Below are 22,629 nucleotides of genomic sequence, written 5' to 3' on the forward strand. Positions count from 1 at the left end.
TGCTCCACCAGGGGCCTCTCCACGGGCCGCAGGGGAACTTGTGCTGCGTGCCTGGAGCACCTCCTGCCCTCCTGCTGCACTCACCTTGGGGGCTGCAGGGCTGCTTCTCTCTCAGCTCTCACCCCTCTCTCCCAGCTGCTGTAGCACAGCAGATTTCCCCTTCCTTCAATCTGCTCTCCCAGAGGCCCAACCAGCATCGCCCATGGCTCGGCTCCGGCCAGCGGCGGGTCCCTTTTGGAGCCATCTGGAGCTGGCTCTGATCTGACCTGGGGCAGCTGCTGGGCTCTGCTCACAGAGGCCACCCCCACATATACCCCCTGCCACCAAAACCTTGCCACATAAACCAAATATACAAGCTGCTCTAATCTTGTGGTGATAACTGTATGAACTAACCCCAGAAGTAACAATTCTTTGGCAAATGGGAGCCTTTCTATTGCCTTCAGAGTGCACTGGCACGTTCCTCTGTAATTGTGCTTGGTTGACATTGATAGGTATCAGTAAAAATCTGTCTTTAACAAACTTACAACTAACATTTGTCAGTTATAAAGGCCTTTGCAGGCATAAATTAATTTAAGTTTTGATCACATGAATGCATGAAGCTTTTCTGGTTTCAACCAGGTAGATAGTCTTGGTGGTGTTACTTGTATCATCCTGAGTGTAAAGTTGAGAATTTGATACTGTAAGTTCAGTGGAAAAGGAATGGTGTGATTTGGCATGTCTGCACAACATTTAGAAAGAAAAGGCCCAATTCAGAGTAGGGTCTCCAGCATATTTTTATCTCCTTAATTTTTTTCCACTGGCATGACTGTACACTGCTGTATGGCAACTGTACCAGTAAAAAAAAAAATGAAGGCCTAGATGTATGGAACAGGATGAATTTTAAGCTGTAGGAAGGACTGAGCCCCTCCTTAAGTGTCTTTCAGTCAGCTACAACTGTTGTTGCATAGTTCAAATATTCTTAACTTTTTGTTAAATAGTTCAAAATGAATTGAAAGGTCTTTGATGCTGGATTTGAGTGATGCAAACGAAAGAATGACATGTTTGTTTCAAAACCCCTTTGAAATGCAATCAAATTATTCTTATTATTTTATATTCGAGATATATCATAAAAAGATTTCTCTGTGAGCGATTTTACCTTTTGTAAAATTGTGTCAAGTGGAATGTACTGGGTATTTACCTTGCTCTGGGTGCTGGTCACTACACTATTCTGTGTGATAATTTCCAAAAAAAAAAAAGAAGAGAGATGGGGTTTTAAAGAAATAGTTGAGAAGACAATGGTACTTAATGATGGTATAATCTATTCTGAAGTGGAATTTTTTGCTCTTAATTCAGCACATCCAGAGCTGTCTGTTTAAAGGTAGATGTGCTAAGGAGCTGCTGAACACAATCAAAGCCAGAGGTGAGCCACAGCCTTGCCATTATGTGTGTAAAGTTTACCCCCATGGACACCCACCCAGGTGCTGGCCAGGCTGTGGTACAGCTCTTGGATTTGCTCCTGGGGCAGGAGCTGTGGAGTTTTCACATCCTCTCCAGGAGTCAGAAAGTGAAACCATGGTTCCTGGCCAAGCAAAATATATTAATATGTTGCTCTGAGGCTTATAACTTTACAACAAGATTTACCAGATTTTCTTTTGACTAAGTACAGTTTAAGACTTACTCACAGAAGAAACCTTTGGAAGTCAGGGAATGACTATTATAAATGATAATCCATAAAGTTCTATTAATGTTCTTCAAATAGAAGTAGGAGAAGAAAAAAAAGACAAGAAAAGCGTTGTATTAGATACCATACCTATTAAATTGGCATAATTATTTCAGATAAACTAATTGCAACAAGTATGATTTTTACCTCTGTGAATTTGGCAAACTGAATGTGCATTTATGTGTGTCATCCTCCACCTCACTGCCTTACCAGACTAATGGAGATGTGTTTGAACTGAAGAACCAACTTTCCAGAAAGCTTTAATGACTTTTTCAAATGCTATGTTCTTGTTTTCTCACTCTCCATCCCTTTTTAAAAATGGAAAGAAAAATGCAACAAAAATAACCCATTTTTCCCTCAGGAAAGACTTATTATACCAAGTAGTTTAACATACATTCATTGGAAACATAGTTTCCAATTTATGTTCATAATTCATTCCATTTATGTTACTTAAACACATAGAGAATATTAAATATGAGAATTTTCCCTTACAATTTTGTTGGTTTGGCCATGTTGTAACCAAACTGTGATAGGGTCATTAGTACAAAAACCTGCATTTTGCTTTGGTTGAAATGCAAAATTAATACATATGTGTGGTTTGAGGGTCTCCTGTTTGGAACATGTTTATAGCTACCACAGTTCTCAGAGTTCCTGTTGAGAAGTAGGGCTTCTGGTTTTCTGGAGTCTTCTTAAAAGGCTTTTGGCTGACTTAGAGTTACATGAAAAAATTGTGAAATAACCCGTAAGTTGGAGCCTCCTCAGAATCTACAGCTGCTCACAGCAGTTAATCCTCCTGTCTACTTTAAACTTTATGTCAAGAATATAAATCTCACTGAGAAGTTGCATGGGGCTTCTCAAGTCCATAACTTCAGGATCTGTGTGCTGGTCTAAGAGCAGAATCCTTACAGTTTCTAAAACCATGATCCATGTAAAAGCCAGGTGAGCTCCACTGGGTTGCTAAGTGCCAAAAAAAATCTGATCAGAGGATTTGGAGAGGAATCTCCTGCTAAACAAATGGGCATTTCCCAGAAAATTGTTTTCATTGCTCTGCTCTTGACCAATACAAAGAGATGATGATGATGATGATGATGATGATGATGATGATGATGATGATGATGATGATTATTTAACACTGATGCTGTAAGTTTGTAACCCTATCCTGTTGGAATAAGGTGGATAGCAGTACATCTGCATTGCATATCCTGGCTTTTAATGAAGTAGCTGAGAGATGTGTTATTGATACCTGAAAACCTACTATGCTAATCCAAGTGTGTGTGACCTAACAGCGGTTTTAAGGGATTAAGTAACGTTTCATACTTTACAATTAAGTAAAGTTGCATACAAAGCACAACATTCATGCTGCCATTCTATATTTATGAAGAATCTAACACACATAAAATGTTAAATTTACTCCCTTTGGTTTGGGGACTGTTGCACATTATGTAACACCCCAGGGACTTCTATAAATAACCAAAAATTTTTAACAGTCACTTTGCTGCTGTGTGGAATCATGTTCTTTTGACAATGCATTGAGCTGGAAATCCAAGCTCATAAGCAAATGCTCAGGGTTCTGCTTCAAAAAGAACCTGAGAACGTCCTGGGTTGTGCTGAGCAAACTCTGCCTCATTTACGCAGTTGCATTAAGGCTCAACTGAAATTTTTTTTTTCCATTTCTGTGGAGATGATATATATTTCTCTTTGCTTTTTTCAGCAAAAGATATGTGTATTGGAAGCTGGTATTTTGTTGTGATTCATTTATTGAATTTAGATGCTTTGTGCCTACAGATAAGATCCGGTTTTCATGTGAATCTGATTTTTTTTTTTTAATTCCTATGAATCTTTCTCCACATTTAGTTCTATTGCCTATTACTTTGACTTACCCCGCTCTACAAGCAGAGCTGGAGTATTGGGGAGATTGTAATGACTTTTCCTTGTTCAGATGACTTTTGAATATTTCCAAGGAGGGAAACTCCACAACCTCCCTGGGCAATCTGTTCCACTGCTCCATCACCCACACAGTAAAGAAGTGTCTCCTGATGTTCAGAGGGAACCTCCTGTTTGCCAGTTTGTGCCCCTTGCTTCTTATTTTGTGACTGGGCACTGCTGAAAAGAGCCTGGCTCCATCCTGTTTGCACGCTTTGTTCAGGTAGTTATAGACATTGATAAGATCATGCCCTACCCAAAGCTTCTCTTCTCCAGGCTGAAGCATCCCAGTTCTCTTGGCCAAGCATAGAATCATAGGGTATCCTGAGATGGAAGGGACCCACAAAGAAGGGTCATAGGAGAGGTGCCACAATGTCTTCATCACCTTCATGGTCCTCTGCTGGACACTGTCTGGTAGGTCCATGTTTCTCTTGTACTGGGGAGCCCAGAACTGAACACAGTACTCCAGGTGTGGCCTCACCAGTGCTGAGTAGAGGGGAAGGATCATCTCTCTCAACCTTTTGGCAGTGCTCCTCTTAATGCAGACCGGGGTACAATTAGCCTTCTTTGCCACAAGGGTGCATTGCTAGATCATGTTGAGCGTGGAGTCCACCATGAACACCAAGTCCTTCTCTGTGAAGTTTTTCCCATTGGATGTGTAGGACAGTCTGTCTTCTTTGCATTAGCTCTTACTATGTTTGCAGAATTTCATATCCCAATCCCGAGACTTTTTTTCTTTAGGGTAAACCATCCTATTTTTTTTGTATGTCATATTTTCTAGACATTTCATCAAATTCACCAGACTTTCTCCAATTGATCCATCTCTTTCTTTCTTTCTTTATGTGTTGTACCAAACACGAACAGATTCATCCATCTGGGACCTGAACACTGATGGTCAGAGGAGAATTACTTCCTATGTTTTGCAAGCTATATAATTGTTTATAGAGCCTTGTAAAATGTTTTCATTCTTAATGACAGCATGACTTGTTGGCTTACATTCTTCTCTTCTACTCTGTAGACTCTGAGCTATCTTCTTAGGAACTGTTATTCTGCATTTATTTTTGTATTTGATTATTTCTGTCTTAGTTTATTCATTGCCCTTGTTTGGAATTCTGTTCTTAGCCCATTTCTCCAATTTAAGAGATTTTTTTGAATTTCGTTGTCTTCATTGTAGTTGCAGCCCTTCTTCTAGATGCGTCACCTGGAAACATGCCAACCAGAGTCATTATTTTACTTTTGAGAAGTTACTGTCTGCCTTGTCCAGTGCTCACAAAATCCCCATAGCCCCTAACTGCTTAAACACTTTGGAATATCTTGCTGTAAATGTTCACAAGACACTGTCATGTATCCAAGAGGGCATTCAAAGAAGTGAACACGGCTGGTTTAGATTTTAGGTTAGCAGCTAATTCACCTTTCTAGAAGTTACCCTATACTTTCATCCTCAATATGAAGTAATGCTTTCTTTTTTTTATGAGCTTATGTTATTTTCTTTGTACCTTGAAATGTGTGATGGTGTCCAGGCTTCTTTGTCATAAGCTGATTTTCCCCCAGTTCCCCCAGTCCTCTAATTAATAATATGCCTTTTAAACAAAAAGGTCTGTTTATTGTCATTGATTTTATTCACTGAATGACGTAAAGCATGTGAGTGCAACTGTTTACAAAAGTGTGACACAGCACTCTGAGTTTCCTAACCCACTCCTAATAAAAAAGAACCCTAAAAACAGAAAGCTTTTATGACAATTCAGGAAGGATTATGTACTGATCAAAGTCAGAGAAGAAGCTCCACTGAAATTTGTGGGAAGATTGCAGAGGTTGCAGAATACATGGGCCAGGCCTAAGAGCAAAGAAAATTAACTCTTAAACCCTCAAATCTTTCTCAAAAATACCGCCTCATGTTCCCATTAGTATTTTGCAGAAGATCCATACCTAATCCCAGTGTGGTGTGAACCAAGAGCTTGCAGAGCTGGGATGATGTGTACCTGTTGAAGTAGCTGTTGGTGTACAGCACAGTAGGAGACTGTCTCATGTTGTCAAACAGCAGCTTTAGTCTGTCAGTGTTGCCTGGGTGGGTCTTTTGGGAGAGGAAGGCAGGAAGAGTCCTGGGGCATCAGGGATTTTTTTTTGTGCTCTCTTTTCTTTGCAGTGGGTTTGCAGTGAGAGTAAAAGAGCAACTTTTTATTATTATTATTATTATTATTATTATTATTATTATTATTATTATTAATTTCATGGAGCTACTTAGGATTTCACAGCAACATAATCCTGTAAAACATAAGATGCAATTGCTCATTTCAAAATGTTCCCAATTCCATTACACCACTGTATATCAGAAAATGACCTCTGAAAACAGTGGAATTATTCTCATTTTATTCTGTGAGAAGATAATTAAAGAGATAGGAATGCAATAAAATGTAGCAGTAATGAAATATAACAGATGACAGAAGTGTTTCAATCTTTCCCAGCTTACAAAAAAGATAGATGATGTAATCCTGATTGCCTGTAGGCTTATGGTCTGGGTGTAGAGCTGGACAGCTCTGGGGAGCTGCCCAGAAGTGCAACTTGCTGCGGCTAGCTCCAAGAAAACCCCATGTTCCATTTTGTTCAGTTACACTTCAAGATACAGAGAAGAGGCGAGACACTCCAAAGGGAAGAAAAGGAGATTCTGCTGAATCATAGCTGCAGTTCAAAGCTCACTAGAATAGGTCTGAATCATCTCTGAAACTTCTTTGGAAGGGAGAGGACTTTGTAAAGGCTGAGCAGAAGGATGTAGTCTTTGCTGTTCTCTGTTGCTGTGTCTTGTAAGCGTGTGTTTCCCCAGGCAAGCTGGGACAACTTTTTTTTCTGCTTGTCCTCTTGAAGAGGTTAGCAGGCTAGTTTGAAAAAAAAAAAAAAAGGAAAAAAAAAGAAACAACCAACATCAAGAATCACTGAAATCAGTAATATGACACGCAAAGAATGATAGAAAGTATCAACAATTCCTGTTAAGCAAATGATAAAAATCTTCAGAGGGTAAAGTCTAAATAGCATTGAACATCTGATGCTGTCCTGTTTCAGCTGAGATGGAGTTAATTTTCTCCATGGAGGCTGGTATAGTGCTGTGTTCTGGGTTTAGGAGAAAAATAATGTTGGTAACACACTGATGTTTAGCTGTTGCAGAGCAGCGCTCACACAGAGCCAAGGACTGTTCAGCTCCTGGTGCTGCCCTGCCAGCGAGGTACCTGGGGGTGCACAACGAGCTGGGAGGGGACACAGCCAGGAGGGGACACAGCCAGGAGCTGGCCAAAGGGATGTCCCATGCAATGGAACAATAAAACTGGGGGGGCTGCCTGGAGGGCAACCACTGCTCTGGGACTAGCTCGGGATCACTCAGCAGATAGTGAGCAATCACATTATGCATTACTTGCTTTGTATATTCTTTATTATTATTATTATTATTGTTATTATTATTATTATCATCATCATCATTATTATCATCATTATTATTATTATCATCATCATCCCTTCTTTTTCTGTCCTATTAAACTATCTTTATCTCAACCCATGAGTTTTACCTTTTTCTTTTCCAGTTCCCCATCCAACTGCGGCTGTGTGGTGCTTAGCTTTCTGCTGGGCTAAACTGCAACAGACACTTTTAGGAAGCCGAGCAGCTCCTTTGCAGATGTTTCTCAACATGCTGTAGAAGCCCTCAACCCTGTTTAGGCAGGGGCTCAGCTCACTTGGGCAGAGGAACAGGCTATTATTAGTTAGGCATTTTACAGAATTGCCCTTGTCTTTCACTGCTTCTCACACAGAAGTCTCAAAATGTGTTATAGGGAGGTCGATATCATTGTTCCTGCTGTGATGAAAGCACAAATAAGCACTTAGAGTTGATAATTTGCCTGGGGTTACCCAGAGGCAGAGCACAGGATTCCGGAGTGCCTGCTTACTGCGTTAGTCACTCGGTCAGTGTTCCCAGGGAAGAATCCACTCGGGGATGGTTGGCACAATATATTCACACAGATAGAGATCACATCAAAGAGTTTAACACCTAAAATTGACAAAAGAGAAGCAGGAGCACAGAGGGGTGCATTAATTTTCTTCTAGTCTCACAGCAGGTTGTCAGGAGAAGCACGGCTCCAAGCCAGGTGGCTTGCCTGCTGACGGGCCAGGCAAGCCAGGGGCTGTGGTCACACTCTTACCTCCGGAGCTGACACCCGCTTTTCTCCTGGAGGTGGAAGAGAGAAGTGATAATATGAGGTACATTTATTTTGTACACCAGTGATGTTCTGGACATAGGAAAAAAGAAAAACTCTCTGGAAAGGGTGAAAAAGTAAGAAGAGAATATAGAAATGTTAAATTATGTATTTCACATTTAGCAATTTGCACTTCAGAGTTAAAACAATTTCACGTGTGTCCTCTGACAGCATGAGGCTGCATGCATGAAGAAAGCATCTATTTCCCTTATGTGTTAAGAAGGGAGCCATATGTTTTAAAAATTAAAAAGAACAATTAGTCTTGGAGTAGTCGATCTGCCCAGCTAGATAGCTGATCAGCTTTCTCCCAGAGATTGCTCTCCCAGATCAGAGTTGAGGAAACAAGGTTTAGAAATGTAGATATTAGTAGGTATGTGGGAATATAAATTTGGAAAATCGACAATTTTAATTTCTTTTATTTTCTTGCATTTGCTGAGTTCCCAGGCTGACATCAGAAGTTGCATGTGCTGCGTTGCTGGCAGGATGGGGTATGCTTCAATGGATGGGACATGGGGACAGGATAGGCTTGTCCTCATATTGACAGTAGGATCTGCAATAACAGCAAATTACTTGATGTAGGAAATTCCTAATAGAAACAGGAGCTTCCCTACATCTCCCCCAAACATGGAAGGTCCCACGCAGGAGTAGCTGTCAGCACAGCAGGAGCTTCCAGACCTCTGGATGCTTAAATCACATTGCTATTACAGACACCTCTGGGTTCTCTGCCTGAGGTTTTCCTGTTTTGCTTGGGAGGATTATGGATGGAAGGAGGATTAAGTGATATGCTGAATCATGTGAGGATGAGAAAATGTGTGCATGAAGCATAAAATTGTGACTGGAGGAGACCTTTTTGTTTCAGGAGGGATTTTGTGGAATATAAAAATACAGAATTAAGACATGGTTCCTAACGCTTATGAGAATTCTTTGCTTAGATGCAAAAGGTTTGTTTGTTGCATCTGTTTTGACTCTGAGATCCTTGATCTGAGATCTCTTGGGTTAAAGACTGGTTTTTTTTAGGTCACCTAGTGCGTATTGCCCTGCTCTTTGTGTACTCCTGGAATGAAAACATTAACAGTGAATGTGGTTCATGGCAGAGCCTATGAGAGGCTGTATTTACAAAGATGGCTACTTTACCCTATTTAATTCTTTTCTGCTTAAGCAAAACATGTTCATCTTAGTTTGTTTGTTTGTTTTTTTATACTATAATCAGGTGAAAAATAGTGCTTTAACTGACAATTTTTCTTGTGTGACCTGAGTAAGTTATTAAAAATCAGAATGTATATAGCCCCAAACTTGAAATATATCACTACAGTTGAGTTTCAATGTGCATTTCAATCTGATATTTTTGTGCTGAACTGCCGTCCTGGTGCAAGAGTTAATGAGCCAGGATCTCATTCATTATCAGGCACTGAACATCATTCAGAAGTTGGGACACCTAGCCATTTAACAGGCAAATGTAAAATTGGTAAAACAGTGCAATGGAGCCCTTGATCTTTTCTGATACTCCTTTCCTACTGTTCCTCCTTCTGTTCTGCAAATACAAATTATACAGATCTGTATCAGCAAGAAATCTGCAAACTCTAACAGAATGTCACCCTTCAAGTACTCTGCATATACGAGAAGGCAGATGGAAATAGGAGGACTGATGCACTTTTTCCGTGCCATTCATTATTTTATAGAATTCTTTCTCATGTCTGTTCTTATTTGACTACTCAATGGCATGGCCACATTTGAATTAGTAGCTGTTTGCTGAAAAAGAACTACTTCACTATTTAACTGGTCTGTTTTCAGATAGTTGTAGCTTCCTTTTCATTTTATGGTTTTAGAATTTGTATCTAATTAACAGAGAAGAAGCTAATTTGGAATTTGGATTTAAGACCAGGTACATTTTAGGAGCAAAACTTAGAAACAGTATTTATACCGATTCTGAGAAATACATGTAATTGTGATTGCTTTTGTATTTAATCGGGCTGGAATGGAGTCCAACATCTGATTTGGGAATATTTTTGTGTGAGTATAGGATATTTTATGACTCACCTTGGTGGGTAGACTATTGAGTCTCATTACTTGAATAGGTGGTATAAAAGGCTATCATTCTATCTGAAGAGTAAATAGGGGGAAGATAGAATGGAGATCCACCTATAAACTGATTTTTACTTTTCTAAACTATTCTTATTTTTATTTTTCAGGTGATGGAAATTAAAGGACAAATGATTCATGTGCCAGAATCAAATTCAATTTTGTTTCTGGGGTCCCCCTGTGTGGACAAGCTGGATGAACTGATGGGCCGAGGCCTCCACCTTTCGGACATTCCTATCCACGATGCTACTCGCGATGTCATATTGGTTGGGGAGCAAGCGAAGGCCCAGGATGGCTTGAAAAAACGAATGGATAAGCTGAAGGCAACACTAGAATGCACACACCAAGCCCTGGAAGAGGAGAAAAAGAAAACAGTAGATCTCCTTATTTCTATTTTCCCTGAAGAAGTGGCTCAGCAGTTGTGGCAGGGGCAGCAGGTTCAGGCCAGGAAATTTGATGATGTCACCATGCTCTTTTCGGACATTGTTGGCTTCACTGCCATCTGCGCACAGTGCACACCCATGCAGGTCATCAGCATGCTGAACGAACTATACACACGGTTTGACCATCAGTGTGGATTCCTGGACATCTACAAGGTAACAGCTCAAGCCCTAAGTTAGCAAAATCTAATTGAAATTGAGATAGAAAAACTTACCAGTAGCCACCTTCTTAAATTACAGACTTTGCCTTTAAAAATGGGAAAGGCAGTTATTAGTTTCACAGGAAAAAAATTAAATTTGAAGTATGTCCACTGAAGATCAAATACTTTGATGCTGAGATGTCATTGTGTTTCCCCCATGGGCATATATGCCATATTCCTGTTTTCTTACAGGGACATACACCTCCTGAGTTACAGTCTGGTTATATAGTCTGGTTTCCTTTAAGTGACACATTGGTCAGTGTACTAAGGGTGCTGAAGTCCATAGTGATTATCCTAGCCTAAAACACATCTCCTGGAAGGCACTCAAATAATTTCTGTTTCAGCGGAAACCTGAATGTTTTCAGGTTTAGACACTTATATTTTCAATAAATTAATTTTATTAATTTATTTTTATTAATTTATTATTAATTTAATAATTTTTCATAAATTAAAGATTTCCATAAAGAACAAGGCATTCACTTAAAAAGAGGGTAATAAAGGATTTAACTTTCCACTGAACACAAGGAGGAAGACAGCTGTTGTCCATTTTATTGGTTTTACCATGGAGGGCAGTTGAACACCACCACACTCTCTCATTCCCTGTCCTAAAAGGAAGACGAGGAGAAAATATGAGGGAAAGGCCTCAAGGGCTGAGATGAGGACAGGAAGATCACTCAACAGTTACCATCACAGGCAAACACACCCAACATAGGGAGATTAATATAATTTATTGCCTTTGACCGGCAGACTAGAGCAGTGAGAAACAAAAAACTAAAAACACCTTCACTCCTGCTCAGAAGCCAAATGCCCTGCTCGAAGAGGGCTACAACGGAAGGTAGTGACCATCATTTGAAAATGTTTGTGGTGTTATAGCTGGAAAAGATTGGAAGTTTGATCTTGGTTTGTATTAATCTGTTAAAGCACTGGTTCTCAAGCCAACTCTGAGAATGTGACTTGAGAGACTTCTGACCCACAGCTGAGAGCCATATCTAGTGACCCTGTTTCACATGCTGTATCTGGTACATGGGTGTAGTTAGTGTTTTCCCAGATGATTTATTTTAGTTAACTGTTTTGAGGCATTCAGGACATTTTTTGTTAAAAACTGCAGTTGCGTAGCAATAGGAAGTAAAGTATCTCATACTCTCTGACCTGTTTGGAAGGAAGGTTGGCTGAGTCCTGTGAGAACACTATGAAAGAATATTTTTACATAACTCACAAATATTATGTAATTTAGACCATGTATTACTGCCCTTCACCTAGCTTTCTTTGCGCCACTTTGGATGAAAGATGTTACTGCACAGCAATATTGTCCTGACCAGTGAAATAATATGGTGGCTGCTCAGATAGGCAAAGTAAGATTTATGCATCCCAAAAAGGTACAAGTACTCCAAAAAAAATTAGACCCCCATGTAATTCTATGAGAATAGGAATAAACAAATCCTATTTTTCTATGGAAGGGTATCTAACACCCTTTCTCCACTGTTACTGACTTAATACATCTAGTTCTTCCTCAGATCACTTCATCCTAGGTTTTCATTCATCACCCTACTCCCCCATGTCCCTTGAGCATCCCTACAGCCCCACCACCACTGAATTTGCTCCACAGCCCCCCTCCCAGTGAGCAGGGTGGTGTGTGCTGTGGTTATTTTGGAGCTGTGTGCACCTGCCCTGCTTGCTGATCGCTGAGCCCGGGATGCCAACAAGATCGTGTTGCTGCCGGGCTTACATGACAGTCAGTTCCACCGCTGGGGACACTGTTCTGAATCTCCCACATCCATCCGGTCATGGATCTTCTCCCAACCTGTGGGAACTTGGTCTTTGAAATCTTTAGGGTTTATTTTTTCTTCATTTTTTTCCTTTTAACTAGGAGTCTAAAAAAGTTACTGTGGGGTTAGGTGAAAGTGACTCAGTTAAGCATTACAGAAAGACAGAAAACCTGGGCGTTGAACCCTCTTTCATTTCCTTAGAGAAACAGGCTTAAAATAAAATGACAATTCCTTTTGAAAATGCATTTGCATTTTTAAATAAAAATAGCTCATGTGTTTATATTTTTCATTTGTTTCAGATGATATTCTGGAAGCTAATTTTATTAGTATGATCAACACCACAACTATAATTTTAGAAGTTATTGTCAAGCAGTGAATTTTAGATATGTAATCACCAGTGTTTGTACCCGCAGCCTGCCTCTAAGATATAGTCCTGTAACTAGGCTACAGAAATTCATCGTGTGACCTATATTATATATACATCAAAACACAACAATTTTCAAATTTGCTTGTGTTGAAGCAACATGGAAAGAATAATTTGCAAAGATTATTTGGAGAGTACTTCTGAATACCAAATATTCATCATTTTGTAAACAGAATATTAAGCAAAATTCATTAAATAGATTCCATGCTGTAAATTATTCACCCAGCTTTACTGTTACAGCATTTTAAATTCAGAACCTCAATGCTTCTAATTTTGGAGTCAGACAATGAACGTAATGAACATAATACTTTTCAATTGTCTCATACTATTCATTCAGGAATATTTACAGAGAAGTATGACATGGAAAGAAGAACAAAGATGCCTGTATTTAACATAGAACATGGAGGGCAAGCGTAATGATGTGTTGGTTGAAGAATAAGAAATGTTTGTTGAGGGCTGAAGGGGGATGAGTCAGACTTTGAAATACCTTGGAAATGAAAGTAAGTAGTTATAACTAATGAGACAGGGAAAGGGTATCCAGTGGAATGATGTGCAGGTATGAATGACACAGGCAAATGATAGGCTCTGAAAATAAACTTCACAGCAGAATTTTAAATGGATACGAGGGATGACAGATTACATTCCTACAGGCTGAAGGAGAACATCACAGTAATTGAGATGCATCATGATACGAGCCTGGGTGACAGTTCTAGAAATTTGTGTTTTAGAGAGTGAAACTTTAGAAAGAATCTGCTTACATATAGCTTTGATAAAAAGATGAATAGGGACACTCTTGGGGTAATCACAAAGGAGAGAGGATGCGAGAGAACTGAGACCTGGCAGTGCCTTTGGGAACTGGTGCTGCTGACTATCTGAGCTAATCATGTTTGGCTTGGTACTGAGGAGTGGGAGAAAAGGATGCTGTCAAGCAGGGAGTGCAAATTATAGCAATGCAGTTGCAGATTTGAAGACCTGAGCTGCTTGGTAAGTCAGTGTCTGTGGACATGCAGATAGAAACATGGGCTCCAGGAGAAAAAGTACTGAGAAAGATAAGATCTCAATAAATTTTGAAAGCAATTTCTTTGGGTAAAGTATATACTGGTTGACTTGACTGTATCTTTGTTTTGACCTGTTTTTCTCTGTATCTGAATTCCTGTCATTTGTGAGCCAAGAGCTGGGAAACGATGCTTCAGCTAAGCCACCTATTTATTAATAAAACTATTTAGATATGCCGCAGCCGTGGCTAGCATTTAAAACTTATCCCTGCAGGCTGAAATCTTCTATGTTCAAGCTTCCTGCAGCCTCTGTTTCTCTCTCTAAATAATGTCTTTGATATAGGCTCATTTTAAATACTTTTGTTGTTGAGTCTTTTTGCCTGGGTAGGCCTGCTTTCTTAACTCTTTTCTCCTCTGTTACCTTTCTGAAACAACCCCGTGTCTCTTCTTTGTCCTTTAACTGCTGCATGCAGTAAAGACAGCACGTGCTGTGGCTGTTTTTTTGGTCATGCATTCATTGGCTGGTGGCTGTGTATGTTGGCTGGGTTTCTTTGTCCTTTCTCTGGACAGTGCAACATTCATTGCTGAAGACGTTTCTTCAAGGTGGATTTTCTCCTAACCCTGAACTTCACTTTCTGTTAAGTGATGAGTCCCACTTTTCATAACTGAGCACAGAGTACTAAATGTTTTAGGCAATGAATTATTGTCAGCTGGCAAAGTTTCTTTGCTGTACATCTTCTGCTATATAACTGATTCGGCTGCATTTTCAACCAGCAGAAATCAGTATTCATTTTTAGTTAAAACAAAACAAACAAACAAACAAAAACAGAAAAGCAATTTAAGTATTTTCCTACTTCCTTAACTATCCTGCTTGGTGTAAGATATTTGTACACAATCACATATAAGTCATTAAGTTTATTGTTGGTGCTATAATGACTAAAGAATACTGCAATGACAGGGATTCATGAGCTTCAGACTGTTCTGAAGTTTTGCAAGCTTAATGTTCCATAAGTTAAAAAACATAATTTGCAAGTTTTCACGTAAAACTTATGGCCACTACTTTTGTCTTCTTTCCATCATTTCCTTGGTTTTAACCTTGTGTGTTCAGTGCAACTACTTGACTATGTTGGGAAGGATTCAAATTCTTTTAGCTTCAGCTGAGGCATCTACTGAATGAAGATTGTATGAAATGCAATTAAAATATGCAAACTATACTGACACTCTCTTATGAGCAATAGTATATACAGAAAATATTATAATATACCTATTTAAAGATAAATTGATGCAAATTTGGGGATTACCGATGGAACAAGTGTTGCTTCTTCTTGTTAATTTAAAGTCAGGTTAGAGTGGATAATAGAATAAAATCCCCATCATGCAGAAACTCTTCTCTCTGTGGTGCCACCCAGCCGTGTAGAGCTGCCCTTTAGCAGGCTGCTCTGTTCAGGTCACACCACAGAGGGCTTTTGAACCTTCTTGCTTTTCTTGCTCTGAGCAGGCTGTAGCACTGACTTTCTCCAGCCTGTGCATGGACTTTTCTGCCACACAGAGTGTCTCACTCCATTATGGAGACAGGGCAAAGCTGGGTGCCAATATTTTTTGGGGAAATCAGAAGTGTTTTGGGGTTATATTTAAAAAACAAAACAAAACACGAAAGGTTCCTTTCTGTCTGAAATCACCCTGTACATCTGCGTTATTATCACCAGAGAGCTCCAGGATATTTCAAGACTTCCCATTACTTTAAGCCTGTATTTGTTTTGCAGCCTTGTGGTGGATTTACACTTCTTGTCTTTAGGGAGAAGTACAAATGAGGTAAACAGATATGCAGGCTCCAGAAGAGTCATTCTTTACTTTATAAACATACAGACCTGCACAAAGCGCTAAAACATCTGTGCATGTTCCCCTGCTCTAGGCAATTAATCACCCAAGAATCCTCTTAAGAGTCCAGGACTTCTGCTTCTGTGTATGATTTCTTCAGGAATACCGTGCTAGTATATATTTCCTTCTCTCTCTCTTTAGTCCATCCTTCCACTTTTCTCTTACCTGAGAAGCCCTCATTTGTTTATGTGTCCCGTTACATTTCTCTCAGACTGCCGGGGAGCCTGAGAGCTTAAGTCCAGCTTGCTGGTTGTGGGAGTGCTTCCCATGTCCACAGTTTGTGTGTGAACACTGGCTACATCCTGAAGTTTTGTTTGGGCAGCACCCAGAAGTTTATCCTCCTTTGGGGCTCCCTGCTCCATATTGAGAAGAAAGCCCAGTTACAGTGGGTAGAAAAGAACCATGGCCAGGAGTGTGCCCTTTTACAGCATGCAGGTCTTCCTCATGCTATGTTATTAACACTTAAGTCCTTTGTTTCCTTGTGTCAGGTTTTTCAGCTGTCTAAATTTTAGTTCTTCTGAAGGACTGGAGAACATTGATTTCACTTTCCATCAGCCTAAGCTATTTCTGTGTCAACAGTCCAGTATTGTCCCAGACCTAGAGGATACTTAGCACAATCCTGACAACTTAAGGCTGGCCTTTCATATACTTCAGCCCTCCGTAATGCAGAGTTTTCATTCTTTCAAATAGTATTCATAAGTTGTACTCTAATTTCTGAAATGAACGTGGAGGATACTTAGGGAAGTTAGGAGAATATAGAAATTTCAAGACAGATAAATGAAAGCTCATATAATCTTGATGAGGTTGCTGTTCAGTGGTAGTTTTAATACTAGGGGTAGCTACAGCAATCTAAGACCCTTCTTACTGCTGGAAAAGTCCTATCACATTAAACTGAAATGTGTGTCTTAAGTTATACATGATTATTTTAATGGTTGCTTATTTCGTTAGACAGTTCTTTACTTTGACATTGCAACTACCTCACATAAGGCAGAATGCCAACCAGAGCGTTTTTTATTCGTTGTAAACATTCAATATGATTTTTGCAGTTTCATACTTGCCTACAAAAGAGAGAAATCATTTATGCATTATGACTTATGTGTTCCATGACTGTTGTGTGCAAACCTGATGTTGGCATAATGTAAACTGTAATTCTTCTTGCATGTCTGTATTTTAACTAGTGAAAAAAAAAGAACAAAAACCCACACCCAAATTTTAGAATACTAGATGTTGTGTACACAGCAAGAACCATTTGTCTATTTTCCTTTCACAAAGAAAACAGCACTCTGTGAATCAATGTGTAGATAAAAGAATTCCTCCATATGCTGGATACTGTAAGATTTATGCTTAAGACTGCTAAGTAGGTGCTATAGAAAGAAGTTTGAATAAAACTCTTCTTGTAAAATGCTCATGAACTTGCCAGCATGTGGCATCATTAAACTCACTAAAAATAAAATGCCCTCAGGCCTGGTAAGAGCAATTGATTCATAATTAGACTCTTGGGAAAGAAGCTGGGATTTGTAGTAAGATACTTTTAAAAATGAGCTTTACCAGATGAACTGAACTTCATAGACAGGCACTTGTAATCCACTTCTCCTGACATGGGAGGGGTTTTCCAAAAAGCAGAATTCAACATCACAAAAGCATTTCAGAGTTACCTTGAAATTGAGGCATAAGTTTTCATTGCTTAGGAGTTAATTTTGAAAAGTTGAAAGGCAGAAGCTAAGAGAGCCAAACACTAAGATAGAAACTAAAGAAGATTTCTGAATGCTATTTTGAAAACTTTTGCCGCCTTTAAAAAATGGGATTTTTCTTAAAGTATCCCAAAGATTTGGGGAACTCTATAAATGATAGTGTATCCAACATGTAGAATTCATTTCTGAAAAAAAAAAAAAAAGAACATACAAACAAAAAAACCAGCCTAAAGTACTTTAAGCTAACAGATGTTTTCAAGGTTCACAATGTCATACAATTTAACTGTATTTCAAAGCTTTTCTGTGCAGTGGAAAATCATATAGAAAACTTGAAAATGCAAACAGACCTAAGCTTTTGTTTCTATTCACACATCAAGAAAACATATGCATTTTGGTTAATTTAGAAAAGGTCAGTATTCTATCTTTGTTATATATACAGATAGAAATGTAGGTCTAGAAGCTACCTCAGGGTCACAGAATGGCTGAGATTGGAAGGGACCCCTGGAGGTCTGGTCGAACCCCTGCCCGAGCAGGGACACCCAGAGCAGGCTGCCCAGGACCACGTCCAGGAGGCTTTTGGAGATCCCCAAGGAGGAGACCCCACAGCCTCTCTGGGCAGCCTGTGCCAGGGCTCCGTCACCCGCCCAGCACAGAAGCGCTGCCTGGTGCTCAGAGGGAGCCTCCTGGGTGCCCGGCTGTGCCCATGGCCTCCTGTCCTGGCACTGGGCACCGCTGAGCAGAGCCTGGCTCCGGCCTCTCTGCACCCTCCCTTCAGGGATTTAGGGACACGGATGAGATCCCCCTGAGCCTCCTCTTCTCCAGGCTGAGCAGCCCCAGCTCTCCCAGCCTCTCCTCACAGCAGAGATGCTCCAGTGCCTTCATCATCCTGGTGGCCCTGTGTTGGGCTCTCTCCAGTATGTCCAGGTCTCTCTGGTACTGGGGACCCAGAACTGGACACAATACTTCAGGTATGGGATCCTGTGGGATCCTCCAGGATCAAGCATACTTAGACCATTCTCAGTAGCAGCCTTTCTGAACTGTATTCCAAAGAAAGAGCACACATGCATCACCTCTCCATGAAATAACCTATCCAGTTTCTCTCCAGTCTCCAATGTCACTTTAACATTTATTCATGGGATTTGTATTTTAGATTGACTCGTTCATATCTTTCTACCATAGACAGCCCAAAATACTTCACCTCTTTCCTCCTTGCTTGACTGATTTAATAACATCCTTGACCTGCATGCCAAAATACAGGATTTATTTATTTATTTATTTAAGCTAATTGGGATCTTGCTGTTGCTGCTGACAGACAGTATCTCAGCACTAGCAGCCAACACACTTGTGCAATCTCTTTCCTGTTACAGAGTACTTTCTGGGGGCAGGAACATTCTGTAGTGCACTTTGAAAGGCACATGGTGCAAGAGAAGATAACAGCTCACCCAGGGTCTTCTGAGAGTTTCACAAACTAAGTCATCCAAGTCTTTGGCCATCCTGGCTCAGGAAAAAAAAAAAAAAAAGAGAAAAAAAAAAAAAAAGATGATAACATGGGAGCAGTTTTTTATATTAAACTGCAGGCTGGGCATGGAAGCAATTAAGTGAAGACATGAATTTTGGGGTCCTGCTGTAGTAAATGGGTAACATGATGTTTCTAGACTTCAAGATGGAATGAATCATGCCATGGAAGTTCATTTTTCTCATCACTGACAATAGAAAGATTATGATTGAATAGTTAAAATTAGAGGCTTGACTTTAGTGTGACCAAAGCTGGGTAGTACGAGTCCCACACTGAATGACAATATTGTAAGTTCATTACTGATTTACAGGGATGTATTTGGGAGAAGGGTATGGGTAGAAGGACATATGGGGAGAAGTCAATGACATAGAATATGGATATGAAATAAATTGCTGTCTGTGGTGAGTGCTGGGACTGTTGCCTTAATATAAAACTGGAATGGTGAAGATCTCTCTTTTCTTTGGTCTTTGTCCCATACCAGTTAAAAAGGTATTCCATTTGCAACAGAACTAGAAGTCATGGACAGGAATAATGAAATCCGAATGAAAAGTATGGAACACCACATTGCCATATACCATAGCCTTTCCCTAAGTTTCCAGATCTACAACTTAGGGCAGAAAACAGATGAAAGAAAAGCCCACTGAGAGATACTAATGACTTCAAAGGTTTCTTATAGAGTCAAACGCAAGAATTTCATCTTAAGGATGAATTTTGCAGTATTCCTTTAAATGGAATACATTTCAGCTTTCATAAAAGAAATATGTCGTTTCAAGGTACTGTGTAATTTAGTCTTGCAGTTGGAATGAAATATGAGTAAAGAGGATAATGAAAAATGTGGGAAGGCAGAGTTCTGTATTGCAGTAGCTGAGAACACTTCCCAGATTCCCATTCCAGGTGCGTTCCCATCCTGAATCCTGGTCCCATGGGGTGGGAAGTAAGAAACAACCTCCTTAGATATTTGTACATTCCCTCAGGAATGCAAACTAGTTGTGCAGGAAGCAAAGATGTGCTCCAGTAAGCCCAGACTGAGGAGTATGCATGGAACTTAACTCTGATGAAGAGACAGCCAGGGAAATACCTTGACTGTGCTCATTGAGAAATTATTTCCAGGTCTTCAAAACAAATTAAAAAGCTTGAAGTTATTGATATTTTGTTTGTTTGTTTGTTTTGTTAGTGTAATCATAGGAATCACTTAAACTTCATATTCTCCAATAAGTGTTGTTTTGAGCTTAGATTTATCTTTGAGTGGAAAGGAGCCTGACATATGGAGCCTATGCAGGTTTTGCACTTGTTCATCTATATTTCTAGAGATCAGCTTTTTTCACTTGTTTATCTGTATTTCTAGGGATCAGCTTTACTAAAGGACTGTTTGGTTTCCCAGCACTTGCCCTGTCCTGCTTCTAAAACTCACCTGCCTCTGTGACCTTCCATATTCAGCCTGCCTTCTGCCTCTTCCCATGGTCTTGTTAGAACCTTCTCTTACATTGTTCTGAGACAGAGAAGGTGAAACTATGCTATTTACAAGAAAGAACTAGTCATCTAGACTATCCTCACAGTCAGCAGAGAAAAGTATGATTTTATAGGGTAAGCATGAGTCATTTTTAGGGTGAGATTCATCTTTTTAGTGTGAGATTCATCTTTTCCCGAAGGAGATGCTTAGCACAGGTCAGATGACTGCTAGAATCCCCACTTCTGTCCATGGGTTGCATGCTGAACAGAGAGAGAATAACTGTCATTACATTATAGATCTCTCTGGTTAGGTGAGCCAAATCTCACCCACTTAGTCCTCACCTTATCAACTTATCTGCAGCCTATGTGCTTGAAATATTGCTTCTTCCCTGTTAGTGCCATCTACTTTTTCATGTGATTTATTGTGATGTTTTTTTAATCATGTTATCTTCCTTAATGTCGTGTCATATTCTTTAATGCAAGGAGTGTATTTTGATTGAGTAAAATGTAGTTTCACTGCATTTTAATTTCTCTCATGCAATCATCGTCAACCCAAATTTGTTTTTCCAAATTTCATTGCTTTATATTATATTGACACTGGAGTAACTCCCTTCACCACTGAGCATTGTTCTGTCTCTCAGTAGGGTCCCTTAGAATACTTGACAGATTAGTTCAAAGCTTGACTTTCCATGACTTTTACAAATGGAAATGATGATCTTCGTGCAAAGAGGTAAGTGCTGCATACTCCTGTAGGAACAATCAGTAATGTCTGGGATTGACTGTAAGAGGCAATGGAGTATTCAAGGGTCCTTAATGTTAATGCTGATTCTGTTCACTTTTAGCTAAGAAGAGAAATATAAATTGTATTTCATCAACCAAGGAAACTGAGGTGGTAATTTCACTGACAGTCATTAGAGAAAGATAAAGGCTGACATTCTGGCAGATGCTAATATGCTGGTTGATCACCAGGGAAACCAGCATGTTGCAGCTCCAAACAATGCAACTCTGTGGCTCAGCTGAGCAGTAAAGTTATCTGTAATAAAATATGCAGATTTTTTTCTCTTTTCTGACAAAAGTCTTTCTCCTCTCCTCTCCTCTCCTCTCCTCTCCTCTCCTCTCCTCTCCTCTCCTCTCCTCTCCTCTCCTCTCCTCTCCTCTCCTCTCCTCTCCTCTCCTCTCCTCTCCTCTCCTCTCCTCTCCTCTCCTCTCCTCTCCTCTCCTCTCCTCTCCTCTCCTCTCCTCTCCTCTCCTCTCCTCTCCTCTCCTCTCCTCTCCTCTCCTCTCCTCTCCTCTCCTCTCCTCTCCTCTCCTCTCCTCTCCTCTCCTCTCCTCTCCTCTCCTCTCCTCTCCTCTCCTCTCCTCTCCTCTCCTCTCCTCTCCTCTCCTCTCCTCTCCTCTCCTCTCCTCTCCTCTCCTCTCCTCTCCTCTCCTCTCCTCTCCTCTCCTCTCCTCTCCTCTCCCCTCCTCTCCCCTCCCCTCCCCTCCCCTCCCCTCCCCTCCCCTCCCCTCCCTCCTCCCCTCCCCTCCCCTCCCCTCCCCTCCCCTCCCCTCCCCTCCCCTCCCCTCCCCTCCCCTCCCCTCCCCTCCCCTCCCCTCCCCTCCCCTCCCCTCCCCTCCCCTCCCCTCCCCTCCCCTCCCCTCCCCTCCCCTCCCCTCCCCTCCCCTCCCCTCCTCTCTCCTCCCCTTCTCATTTGTAATGGGAAGTTACAAATCAGAAACAAACAAACAAACAAACAAACAAAAACATCACCACCTCCAAACAACAACAACAACAAACAGATTTCATTATTGCCAGTGGGGGAAAAATAAAAATATTTTCCGTTACTTTAAAGTTTCTTTGGGCAATTTAAACATTACATCATGAAAAGTAATTTATATAGCAGATTCTTCTTTCTGAAATTAGTAACAAAGGGAAAAATCAGTGGCTACACTATAACCTCAATTATCTAATTGTCAGGGGAACACTATAATGGTCCATCTTTGACAGTAGTGAATGTGGAAACTTGAAGAAGTACAAGAAGCCATAATAGCTACTTATGAAATATGGCAGACTTTTTAGCCTTTCATTTAGAAATTTATGCCATGAAATGCAAGGTTATGTTCTTTATGGATGCACCTAGATCAGTGTGTCTGTATATGGGGACAGAGAGGAAACATGAACAGGCAATGGGTGAAATGAGAGCCAAGTCTTTTAAGATGAAGAATAACACTTTTGTGTGGGGAAAAAAATTACACCCAAGCAGAGTTAGTTTTCTCAGTGAGAAGAGTCAAGGGAGAAAAGGGAAGAACATTAAATTACAATTATCTAAGTCATTACGCCTTTCCCTGCTGCTTATT

The 22,629-nt window shown here is 40.3% G+C and overlaps 1 protein-coding gene across 1 annotated transcript in view; it reads left to right on the forward strand.

Annotated features, from left to right (window-relative positions):
* Positions 1-22,629, forward strand: part of GUCY1A2 (guanylate cyclase 1 soluble subunit alpha 2) — a 173,746-nt gene that overhangs the window by 80,403 nt on the left and 70,714 nt on the right. The window contains exon 5 of the mRNA XM_080593301.1: positions 10,044-10,529. Within this exon, the coding sequence (XP_080449427.1) occupies positions 10,044-10,529 (486 nt within the window). The remainder of the gene's footprint in view (positions 1-10,043; positions 10,530-22,629) is intronic.

Source organism: Anser brachyrhynchus (genome assembly GCF_964034855.1).
Source record: "Anser brachyrhynchus genome assembly, chromosome: 1".
Taxonomy (NCBI): domain Eukaryota; kingdom Metazoa; phylum Chordata; class Aves; order Anseriformes; family Anatidae; genus Anser; species Anser brachyrhynchus.